The following is a 27,621-nucleotide window of genomic DNA, read 5'->3' as shown; positions in this document are numbered from 1 at the left end:
TTAGGTAGTATCCCCCACTCTTATACCTTATAACTCTAAGTATTCATTCATTTTATAGAAAGTTTGTTCAATGAGGAATAATTTTATTTTCCTTTTGAAAACCTGTACATTATTTATTTCCTTTTTTATATTGACAGGGAGCTTATTGAAGACCTTTATACCTGACTCAGTAATTCCCTTATGTACTTTAGTGAGAGTTGCAGAGCCTCGGTGAAAATTTTTCACCTGTCTTGTGTTGTGGTTGTGGATGTCACAATTTTTCTAAAACAATTCCCTGTTGTTGGCTGCAAATAACATCAGTGAGTATATATAATGACCTGTGATGGATAGTATCGTGAGAGATTTGAAGAGATCTCTCTAAGATGCCCCATTAGGGACCCCACACATTAGTCTCACTGCTCGTTTTTGTATTCTGAAGACTTTTCCAACACCTGCAGCATTTCCGCAGAAGATAATGCCATAGGAGAGAACAGAATGGAAATATGCAAAATATGACAACAACATTATTTCTCTGTCCACTAACTGATGGGAGAGCTCTTAATGCAAAGCACGATGAGCTAAGTTTCTTGACCAGCTGATCAACTTGTTCTTTCCATCTTAGGTGACTGTCTATCTGGATACCTAGGAATTTTGTATGTATGGTTTCATTAATTTTGTGATTGTTAACAGGAACTTTTTTTTCAGGAACTGTACCATATTGGTTTTTGAAAGATTTAAGGTTAGGCTATTTGCAGTGAACCATTTGTGTATTTGAGTATGGCTGTATCCTACATTGTGGAGTTAGGTCCTTTTACAAGGATACTTGTATCGTCGGTAAACATTACTGTTTTTGCTATGTTATTAATGTGATTGGTAGATCATTAATGTAGATCAGGAAAATTAGTGGACCAAGAACTGAGCCCTGTGGGACTCCATACTTTATATTTCCCCAGTCTGATTTTAATGCTGTACCTGTCCTCCTTAAGACAACCCTTTGCTTCCTGTTCTGTAAGTATGATTCTATCCAAGTCAAAGATTTGTCTTTAATGCCATAATGTGGAAGCTTTTTTAAGAGTGTGTTATGAATTTCATCTGTTAGGTTAAATATAGCTTTGTCTGTGGAGGAGCCCTTATGAAAGCCGAAATGTGTAAGAGCCAGTAAGCCATTTTGTGTAGCGTGACTATAAATCCTATCATACGATATTCTCTCGAATACCTTTGAGAACACTGGCAGCAGAGAGATTGGCCGATAGTTGGATATTTCATCCCTTGCTCCAGTTTTGTGGATTGCCATCACTACTGCATGTTTTAACCTATCTGGGAACACACCAGTTTCCATAGATTGGTTGCACAAATAGCACAATATATAACTGATTAAGTCTGCACATGATTTTAAAATCGTACTTGATATGCCATCGTATCCATAGAAATCTGAGTTTTTGAGTAATTTTATGGTTTTTTCAACTTCTTTAGGAGTTTTACTTCTGAAATGAAGTGCTACTTTAGATGTTGTTTGCATGTGGTTAAGTAGTTCAATAGCTTCTGTGTGAGACTGTTAATTGGGGTGCACTGTTTTTTCAGCTATAGTGAGAAAAAAAATTCTTGAAATCTGAGGCTGCAACTTTGTGGTTATTATTGTCAGGTTTTATGTTCCTGTTAGTCTCGCTTTTTATGATGTGTCACATGGTTTTTATTTTATTGTTTGAGTTGCTAATTTTTTGTGCATAGTGCAACTGTTTGGCCTTCTTGATTACATTTGTTAGAATTTTACAGTATATCTTGTAATGTAACTTTACTGCTGGGTCTGTACTAGTCCTCTGTTGTACATACAGATCTCTCTTTTTGTTACATGATATTTTTATGCCAGTAGTTAGCCACTCTTTCCTTTTACTACAGGCTTGGTTTGATTTTAATCTGTCTTTGGGGGAAAGAAGCTTCAAAATGTTTAAGGAATAAGTTCAGGAAAGAGTTGAACTTCTCATTCACTGTGTCAGCCTGGTATACTTCCTCCCATTGTTCATGGCATAAACTATTTCTGAATAAGCAAGTAGATTCAGCATTTATTGTTCTAACATGTTTAACTTGGCTACAATGGTCATGTGCTGTTTTTCTGCTGGCAAGTTTTAGGGTTGTCATTTGACTCAGACAGACCATTTGTTACTGCCCTTGTCACCACTTCATTGTAATTTGTGGGATATAGGAACAGATTATCCCTCAGGGTCTTGCTGTGCCAATATACTCTTGTTGGGAATGAGATTGAAGGTTAACAGTAGTGATTCTAATAGTCTCTGAGTGTTATTTTTTGTGAGTAAGTTTATGTTAAAGTCACCACATATGATGACATTACTATTGTTTCTATAAAGTTTAGTAAGAACTGTTTCTAGCTGAGAGAGAAATTTTTGAATGTTTCCGATAGGTGTCCTGTAAACTGTTACTATAATCAGGAACTGTGTTTCAAGCTCTAAATTTGACTGCACAACATTCAAAGTGCTGTTCAACACAATATTTAGATATATCTAAAAACAAAGATGATGTGACTTACCAAACGAAAGCGCTGGCAGGTCGATTGACACACAAACAAACACAAACATACACACAAAATTCAAGCTTTCGCAACAAACTGTTGCCTCATCAGGAAAGAGGGAAGGAGAGGGAAAGACGAAAGGATGTGGGTTTTAAGGGAGAGGGTAGGGAGTCATTCCAATCCCGGGAGCGGAAAGACTTACCTTAGGGGGGAAAAAAGGACGGGTATACACTCGCACACACACACACACACACATATCCATCCACACATATACAGACACAAGCAGACATATTTAAAGACAAAGAGTTTGGGCAGAGATGTCAGTCGAAGCGGAAGTGCAGCGGCAAAGATGTTGTTGAATGACAGGTGAGGTATGAGTGGCAGCAACTTGAAATTAGCGGAGATTGAGGCCTGGTGGGTAACGAGAAGAGAAGATATATTGAAGGGCAAGTTCCCATCTCCGGAGTTCGGAAAGGTTGGTGTTGGTGGGAAGTATCCAGATAACCTGGGCGGTGTAACACTGTGCCAAGATGTGCTGGCCGTGCACCAAGGCATGTTTAGCCACAGGGTGATCCTCATTACCAACAAACACTGTCTGCCTGTGTCCATTCATGCGAATGGACTGTTTGTTGCTGGTCATTCCCACATAGAATGCATCACAGTGTAGGCAGGTCAGTTGGTAAATCACGTGGGTGCTTTCACACGTGGCTCTGCCTTTGATCGTGTACACCTTCCGGGTTACAGGACTGGAGTAGGTGGTGGTGGGAGGGTGCATGGGACAGGTTTTACACCGGCGGCAGTTACAAGGATAGGAGCCAGAGGGTAGGGAAGGTGGTTTGGGGATTTCATAGGGATGAAATAACAGGTTACGAAGGTTAGGTGGATGGCGGAAAGACACTCTTGGTGGAGTGGGGAGGATTTCATGAAGGATGGATTTCATGAAGGATGGATCTCATTTCAGGGCAGGATTTGAGGAAGTCGTATCCCTGCTGGAGAGCCACATTCAGAGTCTGGTCCACTCCCGGAAAGTATCCTGTCACAAGTGGGGCACTTTTGTGGTTCTTCTGTGGGAGGTTCTGGGTTTGAGGGGATGAGGAAGTGGCTCTGGTTATTTGCTTCTGTACCAGGTCGGGAGGGTAGTTACGGGATGCGAAAGCTGTTGTCAGGTTGTTGGTGTAATGGTTCAGGGATTCCGGACTGGAGCAGATTCGTTTGCCACGAAGACCTAGGCTGTAGAGAAGGGACCGTTTGATGTGGAATGGGTGGCAGCTGTCATAATGGAGGTACTGTTGCTTGTTGGTGGGTTTGATGTGGACGGACGTGTGAAGCTGGCCATTGGACAGACGGCGGTCAACGTCAAGGAAAGTGGCGTGGGATTTGGAGTAGGACCAAGTGAATCTGATGGAACCAAAGGAGTTGAGGTTGGAGAGGAAATTCTGGAGTTCTTCTTCACTGTGAGTCCAGATCATGAAGATGTCATCAATAAATCTGTACCAAACTTTGGGTTGGCAGGCCTGGGTAACCAAGAAGGCTTCCTCTAAGCAACCCATGAATAGGTTGGCGTACGAGGGGGCCATCCTGGTACCCATGGCTGTTCCCTTTAATTGTTGGTATGTCTGGCCTTCAAAAGTGAAGAAGTTGTGGGTCAGGATGAAGCTGGCTAAGGTAATGAGGAAAGAGGTTTTAGGTAGGGGGCAGGTGATCGGCGTGAAAGGAAATGCTCCATCGCAGCGAGGTCCTGGACGTGCGGAATATTTGTGTATAAGGAAGTGGCATCAATGGTTACAAGGATGGTTTCCGGGGGTAACAGATTGGGTAAGGATTCCAGGCGTTCGAGAAAGTGGTTGGTGTCTTTGATGAAGGATGGGAGACTGCATGTAATGGGTTGAAGGTGTTGATCTACGTAGGCAGAGATACGTTCTGTGGGGGCTTGGTAACCAGCTACAATGGGGCGGCCGGGATGATTGGGTTTGTGAATTTTAGGAAGAAGGTAGAAGGTAGGGGTGCGGGGTGTCGGTGGGGTCAGGAGGTTGATGGAGTCAGGTGAAAGGTTTTGCAGGGGGCCTAAGGTTCTGAGGATTCCTTGAAGCTCCGCCTGGACATCGGGAATGGGATTACCTTGGCAAACTTTGTATGTGGTGTTGTCTGAAAGCTGACACAGTCCCTCAGCCACATACTCCCGACGATCAAGTACCACGGTCGTGGAACCCTTGTCCGCCGGAAGAATGACGATGGATCGGTCAGCCTTCAGATCACGGATAGCCTGGGCTTCAGCAGTGGTGATGTTGGGAGTAGGATTAAGGTTTTTTAAGAAGGATTGAGATGCAAGGCTGGAAGTCAGAAATTCCTGGAAGGTTTGGAGAGGGTGATTTTGAGGAAGAGGAGGTGGGTCCCGCTGCGACGGAGGACGGAACTGTTCAAGTTAGGGTTCAATTTGGATAGTGTCCTGGGGAGCTGGATCGTTAGGAGTAGGATTAGGATCAATTTTCTTCGTGGCAAAGTGATATTTCCAGCAGAGAGTACGAGAGTAGGACAGTAAATCTTTGATGAGGGCTGTTTGGTTGAATCTGGGAGTGGGGCTGAAGGTGAGGCCTTTGGATAGGACAGAGGTTTCGGATTGGGAGAGAGGTTTGGAGGAAAGGTTAACTACTGAATTTGGGTGTTGTGGTTCCAGATTGTGTTGATTGGAATTTTGAGGTTTTGGAGGGAGTGGAGCTGGAAGTGGGAGATTGAGTAGATGGGAGAGACTGGGTTTGTGTGCAATGAGAGGAGGTTGAGATTTGCTGGGAAGGTTGTGAAGGGTGAGTGAGTTGCCTTTCCGGAGGTGGGAAACCAGGAGATTGGATAGTTTTTTGAGGTGGGGGGTGGCATGCTGTTCTAATTTGCGGTTGGCCTGTAGGAGGATGCTCTGAACAGTTGGTGTGGATGTGGGAGAGGAAAGATTAAGGACTTTTATTAAGGATAGGAGTTGACGGGTGTGTTCATTGGCTAAGTTGATGTGTAGGTGAAGGATTAGGTGGGTGAGGGCAATGGATTGTTCAGTTTGGAACTGGTATAGGGACCTCACCTGTCATTCAACAACATCTTTGCCTCTGCACTTCCGCTTCGACTGACATCTCTGCCCAAACTCTTTGTCTTTAAATATGTCTGCTTGTATCTGTATATGTGTGGATGGATATGTGTGTGTGTGCTAGTGTATACCCGTCCTTTTTTCCCCCTAAGGTAAGTCTTTCCCTCTCCTTCCCTCTTTCCTGATGAGGCAACAGTTTGTTGCGAAAGCTTGAATTTTGTGTGTATGTTTGTGTTTGTTTGTGTGTCTATCGACCTGCCAGCGCTTTCGTTTGGTAAGTCACATCTTCTTTGTTTTTAGATATATTTTTCCCACTTGGAATGTTTCCCTCTATTATATTAACAGTATTTAGATACATCTATAACTTGTGACCTAATAGTATTGTGTGTGTAAATTGCCACTCCGCCTTGTCTTAAGTTGCTCCAACAGTAGGAGGAACCAATTTTATAACTATTTAAATGTAGCTGATTAATTTCTGTAGCTTCCAAGTGATGTTCATGTAAGCAGAGCACATCAGGAATAATTACATCTGTGTCAGCTGTTTCTTACAGAGAAAGCAGCAGCTCTTCTTTTTTATTCAAAAGACTTTTTGTATTTTGATGAAATATTTTTAAACAATATAGCTTATCAATTGTATTTTTAACTGGTTCCTTAATGTTAGTTTTCACATGAGTTAAATTATCAAATGGTAGATTATATTCATTCCTTCATATTCTGTGGTCCATGAATGCATTCAGGGATGGGTTTTCAGAGATAAGAAACAAATCAGTGTATAAATTTATGGAGTTTAGTAGCTGGAAACTACTTATGTGGAATATATTTACAATTTACTATGACCTATTTGTACTTCAAAAGGCTATAATGACCATGATATAGTTAGTAAAAAAAAGTTGTACTTTGAAGAACAGGGCTGCCTGCCCAGTTATATCAAGTAATTGTTTTTATAATTGTATGCTTGCATGATGTTTCCACGTGGCCACAGCTAAATATCACAACCTTACAATTACTCCCATGCTGTAAAACTTGAGGCATGTATCCAATAAGCATTTGCTCTGTAGCTAAGTGGTCAGCATGTCTGACTGCCATATGAAGGATCTCAGTCCGATTCCCAGTATTGCCAAGGATTTTTTCTTGGTAGGAGGACTGGAACAGGGCACATACAACACCATGAGGAGTCACTTTATTGACAAGCAGTGGCTCCAAGGTCTGGAAAGCTGAGATTGGCTGCAAGAGCCCTCCATAGTGCATTCAACTCACAATGGGACAGCAATTTTGAGAGGGAGAGGGAGAGAGAGAGAGAGAGAGAGAGAGAGAGAGAGAGAGAGAGAGAGAGAGAGATAAAGAGAGTTGCAGTTTACACAAAAACATTTCAAACTGCATATAACATGTTTTATTTTTTAGCTGTTGGTGCGTGAAGGTTCAAACCTAAATATACCAGATAAAGATGGGGACACACCTTTACATGAAGCTCTGCGACACCACACACTGTCACAACTGCGACAGTTGCAGGATGTTCAAGATGTTGGAAAAGTAAGAAATGATTATTTATTACCTGTATTTCCTAAGTCAGCTATCAGTAGAGAATAAATAAATGATAACTCTTTGGTAAGTATCTATTGTTCCATACTGATGTGTGAACCATGACATACATAAACTGTCTTGTTCTGCCAATAAAATGTATTTCAACTTTAAGATCTCATAATTTATACATTTAACAAAGGAAATTTGTTCAAATATATGGTATGCAGGTAAAGTAGCATTTTCAGCAATGTGCACAGAGTTTTAAAGAAATGTGTCCCTTACTCATACAAGAGACCGTATTGCTCAAAACTAGAAAGAAAAAAGCTCCTGGTAAACATATGTCCAGGAATAAATACTTTGTAAGCAAAAATGCAGCAAGAGTGTGATATTAACACACAACCATGGATGGGTAAATGCAGATTCTAAAGCAATCATCAAAGCAAAATATCAGTTTGTTTTGTTGGGATGTGATTTGAAAATGAAGGCTTGACACGTAATTAACGAACAACTGTATTTGTATCTAACAGTACAGAGAATAACACAGAACTAAGAAAGACATAAAAAAGTATGATGCATAGTGCTATCTGCTGACACCAAGGTAGTAAATGGAGGTAAAATTTGTATCTCAACACACCACCTCAGTTTTCACAGACAGTTCTAAATTAAGAACTGAATCTTAAGTTTGTCGCTCTAGAATTGAAGTTCAAGTCCTTCAAAACATTTCTTGTACTTTTGAGCAGGAAGAGCCAACATCAGTACATCTGCCATCATATCTTCTGTCCGTTGATATTCCAGTTTTAGCAGGTAGTGCCAGAAAAATGCATTTAAAGGTTTGGGTTACATTTTTTGTAGTTAAGTTAAAAATACCTCCAATCAGTAATCCTTGGGCCATACAGCAATCCTTCCATATCCAAAAAGGGGTCCTCCTCCATCTTCTTCATGGCCATGGTGGTTCTGTCACTCTGGCAGCTTTCTGTTATCTTCTGCTCTGCTCCTCTGCTCATTTGATATGCTTTTCATCAGCTTTTGGGCAGAAGCTGTAACAGCTTGGTCCAATATCAAGTTTGAGCATGTTCACCATTACTGTAATGCCTGTTAGGCTGTTGTTGAAATTACTTGCTGCCACATCGGCTGCAATGTCAACTATTTTCTTCCTGCTGTGAAAAGCTTGCGGAGACACTTTTTCACAATTCACCATGTTACTCTATAATGGGGTTTCTGGCAAACTTGAGAGGAAGACCACAAAAAAGTAGACATCCTAGAGAACATTTTAATCAAAATAAATAAATATAACAACAAAAATAATCAAATATTGATAATATAATGTAAATGGATAGATAAAAAAAATCTACTCACCAAGCAGCACCAGGGTGACACACACACAAAAGGATTTAACTTTTACAGGAATCTGGAGCCGGTGGTTCCTCCTTCTGGCAGAAGAGTTGAAGGGGGAGCAGGAGGGATGAAGGAAAAGGATGTTCAAATGTGTGTGAAATGTTATGGGACTTAACTGCTAAGGTCATCAGTCCCTAAGCTTACACACTACTTAACCTAAATTATCCTAAGGACAAACACACACACACCCATGCCTGAGGGAGGACTCGAACCTCCACCGGTACCAGCCGCAGAGTCCATGACTGCAGCACTTTAGATCGCTTGGCTAATCCCGCAAGACAAGGAAAGAGGCTGGAGAGGTTTAGTGAAAGGGGTATAGTTTAGAAAAGTCATCCAGAACCCCAGCTCAGAGGAGACTCCTTTTTTTTCCATCAGTCTTCTGACTGGTTTCATGTGGCCTGTCACGAATTCCTCTCCTGCGCTTATCTCTTCATCTCAGAGTAGCAGCTGCAACCTACGTCCTCAATTATTTGCTGGGTGTATTCCAATCTCTGTCTTCCTCTACAATTTTTGCCATCTACAGCTCCCTCAAATACCATGGAAGTCATTCCCTCATGTCGTAACAGATGTCCTAGCATCCTGTCCCTTCTACTTATCAGTGATTTCCACGTATTCCTCTCCTCTTCGATTCTGCTCAGAACCTCCTCATTCCTTACCTTATCGTTCCTCCGATTTTTCAACATTTGTCTGTTGCACCATAACTAAAATGCTTTGATTCTCTTCTGTTCTGGTTTTCCCACAATCCATGTTTCACTACCATGCAATGCTGTACCTCAGACGTACATTCTCAGAAATTTCAGCCTCAAATTAAGGCCAATATTTGATATTAGTAGCCAGGAATGCTCTTTTTGCCAGTGCTGGTCTGCTTTTGATGTCCTCCTTGCTCCATACATCAATGGTTATTTTACTGCCTAAGTAGCAGAATTCCTTAACTTCATCTACATTGTGACCATCAATCCTGATGTTAAGTTTCTTGCTGTTCTCATTTCTACTACTTCTCATTACCTTTGTCTTTCTTCGATTTACTCTCAACCCATACTCTGTACTCATTAGACTGTTCATTCCGTTCTGAAGATCATGTAATTCTTCTTCACATTCACTCAAGGTAGCAATGTCATCAGCGAATCATATCATTGACATCCTTTCACCTTGATTGGCTGTTGTACATATTGTATATGACCCGTCTCTCCCTACAATTTATCCCTATGTTTTTCAGAATTTTAAACATCTTACATCTTTTTACATTGTCAAATGCTGTTTCGAGGTCGACAAAGCCTATGAACATGTCTTGATTTTTCTTTAGTCTTGCTTCCATTATTAACCGCAATGTCAGCATTGCCTCTCTTGTGCCTTTACCTTTCCTAAAGCCAAACTGATCATCATCTAGCACGTCCTCAATTTTCTTTTCCATTCTTCTGTAGATTATTCTTGCAAGCAACTTGGATGCATGAGCTGTTATGCTGATTGTACAATAATTCTTGCACTTGTCAGCTCTTGCCATCTTCGGAATTGTGTGGATGATGCTTTTCCAAAAGTCGGATGGTATGGCACCAGACTCATACATTCTACACACCAAATGAATAGTCATCTTGTTGCCATTTCCCCCAATGATTTTAGAAATTCTGATGGAGTGTTATCTATGCCTTCTGCCTTATTTGATCTTAAGTCCTCCAAAGCTCTTTTAAATTCTGATTCTAATACTGGATGGTGGGATTCGAACCCGGGACCAAAGACATGAGTCAAAGACGCTACCCCAAGACCACGGGTGAATTTACCGGACGGGATGAGAAGGAAAGACTGATTGTTGAGGACTGCACTGGACTAGATTTGAAAACTGAGGGCTTAAAGGTGGAAGGCAGGGTAATAGGCTAGACAGAGATTACTACTAAAACATTGTGCACGAGTTAATAAGAGTGAAGAACTGAGTGCATTGTCTGTAACAGAGGTGGAAATATTCTTTCTTCACTACGTTTCAGTTTTCTACATCTTTCATTTTGTAACTTATCTATTTTTCACCGTCCCCCCTCCCACCTCTGTTACATGCAATGCACTTAGTTTTTCACTCTTATTAACTTGTGCATTATCCTTGTCTTCCACCTTTAAGCTCTCAGGTTTTCAAATTTCATCCAGTGCAGTCCCTGACAATCAGTCTTTCCTTCTCATCCCATCACAACTGTACCCCTTTCCCTAAACCTCTCCAATCCTTTTCCTTCAACCCTCTTGCTTCCCCTTCAACTCTTCAGCCAGAAGAAGGAGCCACTAGCTCTGAAAGCTTGTAAAAGTTAAATTCTTTTGTGTGTGTATCCCCCTGAGTGGATTTTTTTGTCTATCCAAAATAAATAAATAAATTGCATCATAGACAGGCATAACAAAAAGATTTCTAAAAAAGTAAGGTTTCAGCAGCGAAAAGGCCTTCTTCTGACTTAGACAACATACACACACATATTCATGCAAAGTAAACTTGTACACACAAGATCACTGCCTCTGGATTCCAGAATATGGACTCGACAGCCAGAGGCAGTGGTCTTGTGCATGTGAATTGCATTTCAGTGAATGTGTGTGTGTATTGTCTAATTCAGAAGGAGGTCTTTTGATCAAGAGCTTACTTGTTTAGCAGTCCTTTTGTTGTGCCTGTCTACAACTCAGCATCTCCACTATATGGTGAGTAGCAATCTATCCTTTTATAATATTGTTGTCATTCCATTGATTTTCCTTTGCTTAAATAAATAAACTGATTGTTTGAAATTTTCAAAGAGGACAACCCCCTTAATTCACTTGTGTCTTTTTGTATGAATAGGTTGTTCATAATTCGTGAGATTCAATAGCACATCTAAAATTGTCATAGCTATGTGGAAGACTGTAGAGCAGCGTTATTGACAACAGATCATTGTTTATATTGACATCCATTGGTTGAAGAATTCAGTAAGGGATGTGTCACATTACCACTAGGTTGCATTTTGTGAAGCATGAGGCATTTGAGTAGTGTTGCTTTGCAACAAGTCCTCTGGATGCATAGATTAAGTCTAGTTCAAGCCATACCTGATATGATGTAGTGCAGTTCTTTACTTGCTTCAGCTCAGTGAGAGAAATGGATATAGCCAAATCTGTGTTTTGCTTTTCTGTCAGCTGCTAGCCATTCTTTATATGCAGCTTCAGCAGCTGCAAGCATTTCACCTTCACCAGTCACTGCAGTCAGTATGTCTCCAGATATTGATCCCTATGTGTTGTTTTTGATGTATAATGCTTTCGCTCATGGCTTCTATGTGTTGTAATTATTGTGTGACGAGGAATCCAGATGAACTCTGTGTCCAACAGTCACATGCACCATACTCATCATATTAATCTGACAGGTTGACTTGGACACTAAAGTTTATATGATTATTTCCACACTTTTCAGCTTACAAATTTAAGTTTTTGAATGATGAGGAAATGTTGCTTTTGCTGCGTGACCTGGGCCAATAACCTGTTGGGGTGTGGTGTGAAAATACAGGCATGATATGTAATTACTGAACAGCTTCATTAATATTTGTAGAATAAGGTATTCACACAAGGTCTGATTCCACCCTTGTGCTTTGGCCGATGAAGTCATATTTGGAAAAAACAGCATAGGTACTAATACAACTACAGATAACATTTAATAACAGACAACTAGCTGAAATGAAGACATTGATACCAACCTTCACCCCGCCCCTCCTCCCCCCCTCCAGCACCACCACCAAACACAAATAAAATTAATCAAACACTAGTTTGAAAATCATCATTTCAAAGAAATTTCTATTCCATTAAAAAGCTACAGTCTCACAATGAATAAAAAAGATAATAAAAATGTACTTAACAACCACACACAACTCAAAATTAGCCAAGGATAAGCACAAAATATACTGCCCCCCCAAACACACAAACCATATCGCAAACAATAAAATATTCAAATACAATGCCAAGGCCAAACTCCATACAAACAGATGACAAACACACAACATTTAATCTAAAAAACCGACAAACTGAAACTGAAAACTAACAGCTTGAAAACCAAAATCAAATTAATAATCAGTAACTCAATCCCATTAAACTAAACCATTACTACAAACCAAATCATAAACACAAACATCCAGCACAAAAGCCTGCCACTGCTAACAACAACAATCCCCCTACAAAAACAATACATTTCAAATATTCTGCTCCTCCATGATGTCACATTCTAAAAGAACAGCCAAATATTTGTAAGAACAAAGTTTGTAAATATGATCACTACTCACTTCACTCAAACCAGTTTGAGCTAAGCCTTTAGGTTCCTGCCTAACCTCCACCTTGAAAAATGTGCCATATTCGAAAAACAACCAACATGTTTGTGAGAAACGAGATTGTAAATATGAACGCTACTCATTTCTCTGGCAACAGTTTAAACTGTGCTCTCACGTTTCTGTGTAAGCACGCTCTCCTAAATCATGACATATCTGGAATAAATAGCATAGTTTACACCAATTACTAAGATGACCACAAATTACATCCTTCACATCGTAAATTCATGACGTCACACAGGATGCACAGGATGTCACAGTCAGAGCTGACGAGTGGATTTGGTGCATGCACTTGACCTGAGAATAGCACAGAACTAAGAACAGGAGATTTGAAAAGCTGTACACATAGCAACATGTTGTTGTTGTTGTGGTCTTCAGTCCTGAGACTGGTTTGATGCAGCTCTCCATGCTATTCTATCCAGTGCAAGCTTCTTCATCTCCTAGTACCTACTACAACCTACATCCTTCTGAATCTGCTTAGTGTATTCATCTCTTGGTCTCCCCCTACGATTTTTACCCTCCACGCTGCCCTCCAATACTAAATTGGTGATCCCTTGATGCCTCAGAACATGTCCTACCAACCGATCCCTTCTTCTGGTCAAGTTGTGCCACAAACTTCTCTTCTCCCCAATCCTATTCAATACTTCCTCATTAGTTATGTGATCTATCCATCTAATCTTCAGCATTCTTCTGTAGCACCACATTTCAAAAGCTTCTATTCTCTTCTTGTCCAAACTATTTACCGTCCATGTTTCACTTCCATACGTGGCTACACTCCATACAAATACTTTCAGAAATAACTACCTGACACTTAAATCAATACTGGATGTTAACAAATTTCTCTTCTTCAGAAACGCTTTCCTTGCCATTGCCAGTCTACATTTTATATCCTCTCTACTTCGTCCATCATCAGTTATTTTGCTCCCCAAATAGCAAAACTCCTTTACTACTTTAAGTGTCTCATTTCCTAATCTAATACCCTCAGCATCACCCGACTTAACTCGACTACATTCCATTATCCTCGTTTTGCTTTTGTTGATGTTCATCTTATATCCTCCCTTCAAGACACCATCCATTCCGTTCAACTGCTCTTCCAAGTCCTTTGCTGTCTCTGACAGAATTACAATGTCATCGGCGAACCTCAAAGTTTTTATTTCTTCTCCATGGATTTTAATACCTACTCCAAATTTTTCTTTTGTTTCCTTTACTGCTTGCTCAATATAGAGATTGAATAACATCGGGGAGAGGCTACAACCCTGTCTTACTCCCTTCCCAACCACTGCTTCCCTTTCATGTCCCTCAACTCTTATAACTGCCATCTGGTTTCTGTACAAGTTGTAAATAGCCTTTCGCTCCCTGTATTTTACCCCTGCCACCTTTAGAATTTGAAAGAGAGTATTCCAGTCAACATTGTCAAAAGCTTTCTCTAAGTCTACAAATGCTAGAATCGTAGGTTTGCCTTTCCTTAATCTTTCTTCTAAGCAACATGTATGGACACCAAAAATATTACATGGCAGTAGAATTTGAGTCTCAGCATGTTTTAGTATCAATGTGTGGGCACAAAGTGACTGACGGACTCATTTGACCATAAACTTTACCAGACAAACTGACAGGTGCTGTTTACTGCCAATTTCTGTGTGATACATTACCTGCCCTATTGGAGAACATTACCCTTGTAGGGAGACAATGTACAGTATGTGATTTATGTACCAGTAACTTCTGCATTTACCTTAATGTCTACATAAGGACTAATAATGGCAGGGTCTACAGCAGTTTGCATTCCTCCAAACTCTGTGAGGGCCCACAGTGGTGTTAAGAGCCATGAAAGGAAGCCTTTTCCGTTTTACAGTTTTCATGTCTGGTTTTTCCTCCACCCAGTGCGAATTTTGCTATGACATCTGTGTTAGGACCGTTGACAGAAAAGCAATATTATTTATGTGGTATTTTGTGTACTCATCTCTTTCTAATGGTGTGTGTGTGTGTGTGTGTGTGTGTGTGTGTGTATATATATATATATATATATATATATATATAGTTATTAAGTTCTGACATTTGCAGTTGTTGATGGGGCTTGGCAGTCAAGGAGCTGACAAAAAATCATCTGCGTCAATAGCATGCTTCCTTGCTGGCAATGGAGCTGATTTGACAATCAAGAATAAGAAAGGACAGACGCCGCTGGATCTCTGTCCAGACCCAAATCTTTGTAAAGCTCTTGCCAAGTGTCATAAGGATAAGGATACGTAAGTATAAGTAACATGCAAGCATGTATGTTATGTTTTAAGATAAATATAGCAACTCTATGCAGTTTTATCAACTTCAACTTCATGGATTTGATGGTCATGTCCATCACCATTTTTGAAAATTACCTTTCCTTTATAGTATTATTAGTTCTAGCTTTCTCATAAACAGTATAAATTTTATAGGAGACAAGGTGTATCTGATAGAGCATTAACTCCGAAGAAAGATATTTTGCCCAGTGATTTTTGCCTGTTAAAATCCTGTATGGATCACTGACCTTTTGCTACTTTAATCCCCTGCCCATAACAGATTTCTCTTATCATGAGGTACATGCAGCCCCATTAAATTCATAGTACCCAGAATAATTTCTAGAAGCTGTTCAATTTTAATGGAACCAAGGTAATGGCAAAGCACGAGATTGTTGAAATTATTCATTAAATTTTCACACTTTACAGGAAATGTCTGGTGTAGGTCATGCCTCTCTATAAGAAAGTCAAAATAATAGAAGCACAGAATTACACATCAATTATCCTAGCATCAGTCAATTGCAAGATGATGAGTATCTTCAACACAACAATTTGTTCACTTGCAGAGAAGAACCATTTCTCAAATAATCAGCCTGGGTTTATAACAATGCCTCATTTTCTACGTACATGTTGTCTTGTAAGTGGTTGATACAAATGAACATGTAGCTTATTTCATCTTAGATTTCTGAAATCCATTCATCATTGTTGGCTGATAATAAAGACACCATCATTCCAATGCCTCATCAAATATGTGATTGCTTCATAGAATTTTTAACTCTTAGTCCAGTATATTATACTGGATAATTAATGTTTAACAGAAATGAAAGTAACACAAGGTGTGCCAGTAGGAAGTATAATAGAACCATTAATGTCCTCAGTATCACAAACAGTTAATCAGATAAGTGAGCAGCACTTTCAGATAGTTCCATGGTGATGATGTCTACAGTGAAGCATAGTCACTGGAATAATGTAAATAAATGGACAGAATTTCTACTTGGTGTGCTGAATGGTAGCTCTCTTTTACATAGGAATCTCGGAATGAAACATTATGTTCACACAAACTTTGCATATTTAGAGAAATTGTTTTTGGGGACACACTACAACAATTTTACTGCCACCATCATAAATCCAGTACAGGGATCACAAAAAAAGAGAAAAGGGTTTAGGGGACACATTGAGATATATAGACAATAATTTTTCCTTCAGTTCTTAAGTGAATGGAGTATTACACCAGATCAAGAATGTAGGTAAGAAGTACCCTCTGCCATGCGGTATATGATAGAAATAGTGCACTGTTACAAAATGAAGATATTTTGAAAATAATATAATGTTTCATTACAACATTTGTCTTATAGCTTGTAGTAAGTATGTCATTTTTTTTAGCCTTAAACTTAACTTGAAGCACTAATTTTTCCATCATCAACAAGTTATATGCTGTGGAAGCAGTCTAGGAAACTGTAACATTCTTTCATCTTACACATATTTATGACTCCCTGCCAGAACAATGTATAGGATATAGAAAACAGATTGCTAAGTTCGTATACATAGTAATGATAATAATACTTTTCATTTGCAAAGCAATAAATAATTTTGTCATAGTTCATTCTGTTTGTCATACATAGCGTTAATTAATTTCTTTTCCTTTAGCGACCAGATTGAACCACGCCCTTCTGATGGAAGCAACGGTGATGACTGCGTAACACTGGATGAATGCTTGGTCTGTTCTGATCTGAAGAGAGATACACTCTTTAAGCCATGTGGTCATGTTGCATGTTGCTCAGTTTGCTCCCCAAGAGTCAAAAAATGCCTCGTGTGTCGGGAACCTGTCATTGCCCGCATTAAGGTACTGTTAGCATATACAGAATAAAAAGATATTTGAGCTTTCATTATACTACTACTACTGTAAATTTTCTCACTATAGTGCCTTGTAGCTTGGTAACAAATAAATAACCAATAAAATTTTAGATCCAGCCTCATCAGGCCATGAGTAAGGAATATATGCTGGCCACTATGTAATTCCATATTAATAATTAACATATGGTTTTATCTTACACCCAAACCTCCAGATGTCAGACACTCAAATTGATACCAAATGTTGTATGTTGATAGAGTATCAACCAAAACACCAATTTAGTTCATGCTGTGTGCTATTGTCCAGTAAAACTTGCATAAACTGTATTTAAAAATAACACCAGACCTACAGAGCACAGGAAAAGCATGTCTGTGAGCAATTGTTTCGAAGATCCAGCCTAGGTGAGTAGGTAGAGCATGAGTTTGTTGTATCAGAGGTCCTACTTTCAAACCCCACTGCAGTCAAATTTTTAAAACTGTTTACGCGTGAAACTGTTGTATGAGAGAACATTTTTCCTGCCACGTAGATGAACTTTTTGGAGTTTGTAGCAATGTTCTTTTGACAGTCTGCTTTCGCATTGTTAGTTGAAAGTAGCAAACCTATAGAGTAACAGTATTAGAGAAGGAAAGTTGCTACTCACCATATAGTAGAGATGCTGACTTGCGATAGGCACAACTAAAAGATTCATACAATTATAGCTTTCGCCCATTAAGGCCTTTGTCAACAACACACACACACACGCACACACATGTCTGCAGTCTCAGACAACTGAAACCACCTTGTGAGCAGCAGCACCAGTGCATGATGGGAGTGATGACTGGGTGGGGAGTAAGGAGGAGGGTGGGGCGAGAGGGGGAGGGAAAGTATGGTGGGGGTGGTGAACAGTGAAGTGCTGCAGTTAGATGGAGGGCAGGAGAGAATGTGGGGAAGGGAGGCGGAGGGGAGTAAGTTGCGGAAAGGAGAGAAATAAAAAGAAATTAAAAGACTGGGTGTGGCGGTGAAGTGACGAGTGGTGACAGTGACTAACGAAGGTTGAGGCCAGAAGAGTTATGGGAGCATAGGATGTATTGAAGGGAAAGTTCCCACCTGCGCAATTCAGAAAAGCTGGTGTTGGTGGGAAGGATCCATATAGAGTACATTTTTATAGATAAGTGTGGTGTTCTGTGGCACATGTCCAGCAGAACACCACACTTATCTATACAAATAGTCTATAGGTGTGCTACTTTCAACAAACACAAAGTGAAAGCCAAACATTGCTAAAAACTCCAAAAAGTCCTTTTACGTGTCAGAAACTGTTATACGTATAACAGTTATACGGGAGTATAACAGTTTCACATGTAAACAGTTAAAAAAGATTGTCATAAATGGTATCTGAATGCAGGACCTATGGTATGCCAACCTCACACTTTACCAACTCACCTATGTGCGATCTTTAGAGCAACTCCTCACAGAAACGATTTTCCTGTGCTCCGTAGTTCTAGTGTTAATTTTAATTACCATTTACACATGTTTCACTGGATTACAGCACACAGCATGAACTAAATTGGTGTTTTGGTTGATACTCTATCAACATACAACATTTGGCACCAGTCTGAGTGTATGACATCTGGAGGTTTGGGTGTTAAATAAAAAAGGACGATCAATTTCCTGTCTCAATAAAAACTCCAAATCTACAAAGGAATTGGATGAAATGAATTTAGTGTGTTCACCATATGTGCTCCCTCGCGGAGGCAATTCATTGTCAAAAATGCTCTTACATGCAGGTGCAAGTACAGTAGCACTTCATTCTGTTGAAAAATGACATTTTTGGTTTGTTCTCACAATTGTGGAAAAGCAAGATTTCCAACATATGCAGGTTCACAATACCTGCAGTTGTCTTGTCCACAAAAAAGAATTGACCCTAAATCATTTTTAAAGGAAAGGTGCAATTCACATAACTCTGCAAATCATTGTTTATCAGCATCATGAAGGGCATTTTAGTAATTAAATACTATATGGTTTGAAACACAAAAGTCACTGCAAAACATGCCAGACAGACATGTGAACAATGGCTAACTCTCAGCTGTCACAATAAATAGATTTTTGTGGACCATGTGCAAAACTCAATTGAAAGCACTCTACATCTTGAACAAGCATATGGAGAAGGACCTGTGGATTTCCCATTATGTAAACAACCAATATCTTGGCATGTCCATCAAATGCTTTGAGCTGCAGAAAAGAGCAGTTCCATACTCTCAGCATAAATCAGTGACACAGAGAAATTGAGCAAGCTAGCTGCATCTGGGTACCCATACCGACAATCATGTGAATGAGAAAGTTACAATTGGTGCTGGGGTAAACTTTTAATTTCAATATATGGGTTCGTCTTCACTTATGTGGAAGATATAGTCTTATGAATTCGGATGAGTTGCACTGAAATTCCGTGTACTATGGAAGGTGGCATTCATCTCTGTAGCTTCTGACAAACACTTGTTCTTTATTTTGTTTATACCCAGGCAATTCTCATAGGAATAGTAATTTGTTGTTAATTTGTACTCAGTTATCAGACTGATATGCAAGCAGAGATACCAGACAAATGGCTGTATGTCATATCAAATTTGGTGGCCCACTGACTTGAGTTCACTACTTATTAGGATTTCTTTGGTTCTTATTTTGCATTCACACATTATCACCCTGGCATTATATCGTATGAGGAATGTGATTGTATGATTCAAGGAAACACATTCTTGGATGCCAACCATAATATAGTACCTTTCAGCATGACTGACCCACCGTATTGAGCTCTCAGGCCACACTTAATGGTATCAGGCAAAACAATGTACAAATATCCCCTACAATACTTGATGTTGAGAGGGTACTAATAATCACCATTCTTTTCCCATGTCCAAACTAACTGGTATTTCTCACTCTTCAAACGTAATCATCTCTTTCTACTGACAGTTGTGCACTTTTGTCATTCTGTAGTGTTAGGGTTGGAGGGTACTCTTAAAAACTTTATGGCCTGTTGCAGATTTTTAATTATGAACTGGAGCCATATTTTGATAAAAGATCCAGTTCTTTGGTTTTGGATAGCTAATGTAAATTTAGGCTGTCAGTGTTAATGTAACGAACTTTTATAATAGGCACCGAAATGATCAAGAAGTATCTTTGTATTGAAACTGACACCTGAAGAAAGATCCACAGTGCTTGAAATGTATCGTGCATTGGCAATAATGATATAGCGAAGCAAACTCGCATCTGTTTAATTTGTCTGACTAAAAGTATATATATGATATGACAATTTGTTGACAGAAAGACTGATCTGGTTGTTGTTATTGTTGTTATCAGTTAACATGTGTCCCTTAGATAATGGATATCGAACAGTTGGTTCATAATTCTTTAGCTCCACCATCTTTAATGTTCTGGTGTTTAATTTAGTTTTTAATGGATCATATTTCACGATAATATCAGACATGTGATTTTGCAAGTTTTATATAGAATACACAAAATTTCTCACAAATTCATCATTGATACAGAAAAAAATTAAGTAACAGATGATCAATATCACCTAGATACTGTAGGTTCAGCAAAAAACACTAAGAGAATAAAATTTTAAGTAGTAATAATAATGATAAATATTAGTAGCCTGCATTAATTTACACAATAATTTTGTAGATATAAGGAAAGCAGACAAAGTTGTACAGGGTGATTCAAAATTCCTCTTACCGGCTTCTAGGGGCTGCAGAGGGCACTTAGTAGACATTTTGATGAGGATCTCATGTCTGGAAATATACCTTTAGAGTGTAAATTTCCCACTTCACTGTATGCAAGCAAGCTGAGAAGAGGAAGCCATCTTCAGTCCTCATTGTAATTATGACATTACGGAACACGTTCATCCGACTACAACAGTGGCACTGTAGTGGTCCACGGTCACGCGGCACACTTGACTGTGAGGAGGAATCCTTTGTCATGTAGAAGAGAACCCAAGGATGAGTACTCGAAATGTCACCCCTGCCATGTGCTTGTACAGCACACAGGTCACAGGTCATTGTCTTTGATGTCTGCATACCATGAAGTGGGAGATTTGAAAGTGATCTGATCCTCAAACTGATTGTACATCCAAATGGTACATTCCTGGACATAGGTGTCTTATCAAAACTTCATGTACTAATTCTCCTCTACGATCCTTAGAAGCTTGTAATACGAATTTTGAATAACCCGCTATATGTATGCCATGCTGCCAAACAATACTAAGATATTTATATAAACTGAAAAAGTGTTTTTTAAACAATATGTGTATACCATAATTCAGAAAATATTAAGACATTTATACAAACTGAAAAACTGTTGTTTACATCATATTTGCACTAATACACAGAATCATGAACCAATTTTCCACTTAGTCTATCTGTTCTTTTCTTCTTTACTTTCAGCATTTCACTTAGTCTTCATCTTTTTCCCTCCTCAGGAAGTTGATTTACACATGGAGAATTTTAAATTTACCTTTTGTTCTATGAATCTGTCTGCAAGTATTGCTTCATCTTATATCAACATCCTGAGATGAGGTGTTACTTCAGTTTTCTCTTGAAAGTTCCTTTATGCCCCTACACTAAGTAGCAGTGATGAAATAATGTCGCTTCATTTCTAGGATGCCAGTATGTCTTTTTCATCATTTTGCTGCTGATATATTATTGACATGTTCCACATCATAACATTTATCATGAATTTGATCTACAAATGAATGAATGAATGACTGCAGGAAGGAAGGAAGATAGATAGGTAGATAGATAGATGAGGGATTAATGTCTTACTGATATCAAGGTGTTAGAGATGGAGCACTAGATCGTAATAGTTCAAGGATGTGCAAGGAAATCAGCCTTCCTCTTTCAGAGGAAACATTCTGTATTTTGTGTGGAGCGATTTAGGGATATCACAGAAAACCTAAATCTCGATGCCCAGATGTGGATTTGAACCATCATCCTCCAGACTGCAAGTTCAGTGTGCTAATCACTGTGACACCACAATTGATAATTTAATCTAAGGAACAAGTAACAAACTAATTATTGTAATTTTCTCTAGTTCTTATGTTATGATCATGAAAAACTGTTTAAAAGTGCTGTACAATTTAGTATTAAAATAAGTCTTGTCTGATACAAGTACAAACTTGGTACAGTTAATATTTTAAATTATATATAAAAACAAAGATGAGGTGACTTACCGAACAAAAGCGCTGGCAGGTCGATAGACACACAAACAAACACAAACATACACACAAAATTCAAGCTTTCGCAACAAACTGTTGCCTCATCAGGAAAGAGGGAAGGAGAGGGGAAGACGAAAGGAAGTGGGTTTTAAGGGAGAGGGTAAGGAGTCATTCCAATCCCGGGAGCGGAAAGACTTACCTTAGGGGGAAAAAAGGACAGGTATACACTCGCACACACGCACATATCCATCAACACATACAGACACAACCAGACATATATGTCTGCTTGTGTCTGTATGTGTGGATGGATATGTGCGTGTGTGCGAGTGTATACCTGTCTTTTTTTCCCCCTAAGGTAAGTCTTTCCGCTCCCGGGATTGGAATGACTCCTTACCCTCTCCCTTAAAACCCACTTCCTTTCGTCTTCCCCTCTCCTTCCCTCTTTCCTGATGAGGCAACAGTTTGTTGCGAAAGCTTGAATTTTGTGTGTATGTTTGTGTTTGTTTGTGTGTCTATCGACCTGCCAGCGCTTTTGTTCGGTAAGTCACCTCATCTTTGTTTTTATATATAATTTTTCCCACGTGGAATGTTTCCTTCCATTATATTAATATTTTAAATTTATTTTTGCCAGATTCCCGTGGTGTTATTTTCCATATGCATCAGATGGCTTTCTCTTAAAGTTTTATAATTATCTGAATGTGTAAATCTGCTGCTCCTCACCCTTCTGGTATACAGCACACAATATGCGCGGGAAGATAAGCCCATGGTTTCTGTGTCCATCATATAGGTTTCCCCATGTCATAAATTTGTCGCTGTTTTCCCAGAAACCTAGTATAGTCCACTTCTACTATGTCTGCATCCCCAATGCTCACGATAAAATCCCCTGAGGCATCAGTTCTGTTTGATTATTTTCTTTAAAATATCTTTCTGCCATTTGCATGTTCTCATTGGCTCTCCCTTCCATAACCTTTACTGAGTCGCCACATACTAGTTAAGTTGTATCATCAGTATATACTGCAGTGCACGTGCCAATTATATGCAAGATAAAGAGCAGAGGTCTTAATACTGAACTCCAAGTTACTGTACTCCATACCATACAGAAATTCGTAGTAGACTTTTTCTCTGTATGTATGTATGTTTTATTTTGACACAGTTGCCTGTTTTCAATAAAGTTTTTTGTAAAATATGCAGCTATTCCTGTTACACCATAGCAGTGGAGTTTCTCTAGAAGAATTCTTTGACAGACATAATCAGAAGCTTCAGAAAGGTCTGACTGTATAGCAGACACTTTCCTTTGGTCATCCAGGGCCTCACACTGCAGTCTTTATGGATCTTTCATTCCTGAACCAATGTTGCGTTTCATTCAAGATCTTTTGTTTCTCTACAAAGTTTACAAGTCTATCTTTAATCACTATTTTGGACAGAACAGTTATGGGTCTATAGTTTCCTGAATCTCTTTTAAATATTGGCACTACCTTGCTCCTTTTTAAACATTTTAGAAATAATCCTTTCTTCACGTCTAAAGTTATCAAGAGAGGCTTTGCAAGATATCTAGCACAGTGTTTTACCAGTTTTTTGACATGCCATCCAAGCCCGCTGTATTATTATTTTAGCCCTCCAGTAATTTTTTAAAATAAACTTCCCATTCCTCTGTAGGAGTAGGTACAGTAAAGAACAATATTCACTACACACACACACACACGCACACACACACATAATGTAATAAATAAATATTAGATTTGGAAAATAATTGAATGAAGTGTCTTACTTGCTACTCTTTCATTATATGAGTATGGTTTCTTATTGGTTTTGTTCTAGATTGAAGAGTGTGTAGTTTGTTCAGACAAGAAGGCATCCGTGCTCTTCAAGCCTTGTTGCCACATGTGTGCTTGTGAAGGTTGCGCAGCACTTATGAAGAAATGTGTTCAATGTCGAGCACAGATAGATCACATTGTGCCTTTTGTCATATGCTGTGGAGGTATTGGTAAGAAGCATTGCAATGATATTAATTCAGCTATACACTGTAGCATTCTTTTCTTCTCTTATGATTTGTTTACACATTTTTTGCACTTATGTGCAATGAGTTGGAGGAGTTTTATATGAGCTTCTGTTTCTACGATTATTTATGTGGAAGCCCTAATTTTATGACAACAGTTATAAGTAAGGACATGTTTTCATTTTCAAGGCATTGTTTACTTGCAAGTATGAGTTTTCAAAGTAAAAAAAAGGTTTTTGAGAAACAACGGGTGTAATATTATACGCAGACTCAAAAGACTCTTAGCAAGATAGCTGAATCAAAAGAAGTCAAGTGACTCTGGCCACTATTGACTCTTTCTGATCTCTGCCAACTTCAGCTAACAGATGATACTTTGTGTAATGCATATACATCCATGAAAACAGAAGTGATACATTGAATTAACGATTATGCAAATATCACGTGTAACTGAGTTTGTAATCATCTAATTTATTGGCATGTTACACACAGTTTTGGCCACTAGTATGAATTCTGTCAGTTTAACTGCTATCTGCTACCTTGTCAAATGTTTTCTTGGAGTGTGTGGAGGAGTAGGTAAAGGTAGTTGCAGCTGCTGAAATCCATGTTTCATTATGTATGTGCAAAACTAACTGTTGAAAAGAGTATTGAAGCATAAGATTGCGGCTTCAGTTCATGAGCTGACATGCTCGACATATGATTTCTGCATCCTTAAAATTCCTCCGTACTGTTACTCAACTAGAACACTATTAAAAAAAAACATGACAAATTAATTATTTATCCCCCTTATTTCTTTCGTTCTTATTTCCCCACTGTAAGTGCATAAACAAAATACTAATTTAATTAAATGTAATTCATTTTTTTTTTTTACACAGTGTTGCAAAAGATCACACAGTTTGTATTATACTTGCAAATTTTTTAAAACAAAAAAGGGTATCATATTTCATAATTTCCTTCTATATACATTCTACCTGCATATCTAATCACATAATTTAACAGAAAATATGCAATAATTGTTGTTGTTGTGGTCTTCAGTCCTGAGACTGGTTTGATGCAGCTCTCCATGCTACTCTATCCTGTGCAAGCTTCATCATCTCCCAGTACCTACTGCAACCTACATCCTTCTGAATCTGCTTAGTGTATTCATCTCTTGATCTCCCTCTATGATTTTTACCCTCCACGCTGCCCTCCAATACTAAATTGGTGATCCCTCGATGTCTCAGAACATGTCCTACCAACCGATCCCTTCTTCTAGTCAAGTTGTGCCACAAGCTCCTCCTCTCCCCAATTCTATTCAATACCTCCTCATTAGTTACGTGATCAACCCATCTAATCTTCAGCATTCTTCTGTAGCACCACATTTCGAAAGCTTCTATTCTCTTCTTGTCCAAGCTATTTATCGTCCATGTTTCACTTCCATACATGGCTACACTCCATACAAATACTTTGAGAAACGACTTCCTGACACGTAAATCAATACTCGATGTTAACAAATTTCTCTTCTTAAGAAATGCTTTCCTTGCCGCTGCCAGTCTACATTTTATATCCTCTCTACTTCGACCATCATCAGTTATTTTGCTCCCCAAGTAGCAAAACTCCTTTACTACTTTAAGTGTCTCATTTCCTAATCTAATATCCTCAGCATCACCCGACTTAATTCGACTACATTCCATTATCCTCATTTTGCAATAATTATGAAATATGAAATGAAAATATGAAATATTTTTTCTGGCTGCAACAGGGAAGCCATCAGAATTAAATTAAACAAGCAGTTACAGATGTACTGGATTTATCAAGTAAGCATAGCAGACACCACTTCTGGATTCCAGAATTCAACAATACATTAAAAAAGTCCTGTTTGTGTGTGTGATAAAACACATAAATCCTTGCTGATTTGATAGCACCTGTCTCTTGTCCGCAGCTCATGGTCTAGTGGCTAGCATTGTTGCCTCTGGATCAAGGGGTCCTGGGTTAGATTCCCGACCCGGTTGTGGATTTTCTCTGCCCAGGGACTGGGTGTTTTTGTTGTCCTCGTCATATCATCATCATCATCATTTGTGACGGTGGCTAGATTGGATTGTGTGAACATTGGAATGTGTCAAAATTGAGACTTTGTACAGGCACTGATGACTGTGCAGTTTAGTGCCCAACCCAAATATCATCATCATCATCATCATCATCATCATAGCACCTGCCTCAAGCTATTTCTGAAACCAGTCAATGTCTCAAGCTATAGTTTATAATGGGACTGAAGAGTGCAATAGTAGTACTGATTTTGACAAGCAATTAATTTCTAACTGCAGATCAATCTCACGCCTACCTGTTTTCTCAAACGTATGTTATGACAGAGTGCTTACTGACCTTGCAATAAGTTGTTAAAGACCTCTCAGTTTGTCTTCATTAAAGATTTCTTCACACAGATATATTTTTTTGATCTCAGAAATGAAGGTGTGACATAGTTAAGCTACAAAAATTGTCCTAAAGTTTAATAAGGGCTTTGATTGTCCACATCATAATATTTAGTTTGAAAACTTAAATCTTATGGTTTCAATGTGTCTCATTACATGATTGGTTTTTCTACCCCCATAATGGAAAGCAGAATATTATATTTACAAGCTCTACCATAAAAGCAAAGTAAAATGTGACATTCCTCAGGTGTACATGGCCTGCTGCCATTTTTTATTTTGATAAATGACTCACATGAGCCTCAAAAACATGTTCTAATATTGCAGTTTTTGCTGGTGAGGCAAATATATTAATGAAGGACACAATTTAAACCATACAGCACACATCTGATATAATACGTTAACAGCCTAATAAGTGTTTCAAAGCAAATTCCTGAACTTATTTTCTTACAAAAAACAATAATTTGCAGGCCCTAGGAATAGAAACATCTAGATGAAATTCTGGTGTCAACATGGACAAAACTTTAGGAATCTTACCGCAGAAAGAAAAAAAAATTCAGTCTAGTTTGTATGTGCAAGTATATCTCAGTGTCTAGACATTCATGGCAAGGTGTTACTATAATTTGCGTACTTCACCTATCAGCTAGCATCAGTAGAGTATTCATATAGACAACAAAAACTGACAACATACAACTGAATATCTTTCCTCTTGTTAAAACTTAGTGTTTCTCATTCATTAACTAACAACTAACTGCTTAAAACAGAAATGAAGCTATCTTCTTTAAATTTTACTAAAAGAGTGCTTGTTTTCTTCATATGTTTCAGGAACCATATCTGACGTGCAACCTGAATGTGAGGAGACTCAAAATGCCACTTTAGGTATCATATCATCTAAAATATTTTGTCTTTGTAAATATGTATCTCACACGACATCCTAGTTTTACAGTTTATAAAAATACATAAAATTATATATGTAATGTTTCAGCTACAGTTATAGAGCCAGTTTCGCTGACAGGAGCACTCATGAACAATGGTATCCGTGATACATCCAACTCAGACATACAGAAACTTCAACAGCAGCTTCAGGATATCAAGGAACAGGTAACCTGACATCTGTTCATCTATTGTACTTCCAACC

At 38.7% G+C, this 27,621-nt stretch overlaps 1 protein-coding gene across 3 annotated transcripts in view; it reads left to right on the top strand.

Annotated features, from left to right (window-relative positions):
• The window catches only part of LOC124798153 (E3 ubiquitin-protein ligase MIB1-like), a 78,019-nt gene that overhangs the window by 37,448 nt on the left and 12,950 nt on the right, over nucleotides 1–27,621 (top strand). For all 3 annotated transcript variants that reach the window (XM_047261435.1, XM_047261433.1, XM_047261434.1), the window contains exons 3-8: nucleotides 6,975–7,103; nucleotides 14,846–15,027; nucleotides 16,699–16,894; nucleotides 23,904–24,069; nucleotides 27,309–27,362; nucleotides 27,469–27,584. In XM_047261435.1, the coding sequence (XP_047117391.1) occupies nucleotides 6,975–7,103; nucleotides 14,846–15,027; nucleotides 16,699–16,894; nucleotides 23,904–24,069; nucleotides 27,309–27,362; nucleotides 27,469–27,584 (843 nt within the window). The remainder of the gene's footprint in view (nucleotides 1–6,974; nucleotides 7,104–14,845; nucleotides 15,028–16,698; nucleotides 16,895–23,903; nucleotides 24,070–27,308; nucleotides 27,363–27,468; nucleotides 27,585–27,621) is intronic.

The sequence above is a fragment of the Schistocerca piceifrons genome, chromosome 5 (genome assembly GCF_021461385.2).
Source record: "Schistocerca piceifrons isolate TAMUIC-IGC-003096 chromosome 5, iqSchPice1.1, whole genome shotgun sequence".
Lineage (NCBI taxonomy): Eukaryota > Metazoa > Arthropoda > Insecta > Orthoptera > Acrididae > Schistocerca > Schistocerca piceifrons.
The sequence above is the reverse complement of the archived record's forward strand: the minus strand, read 5'-3'. Positions and strand labels throughout refer to the sequence as shown.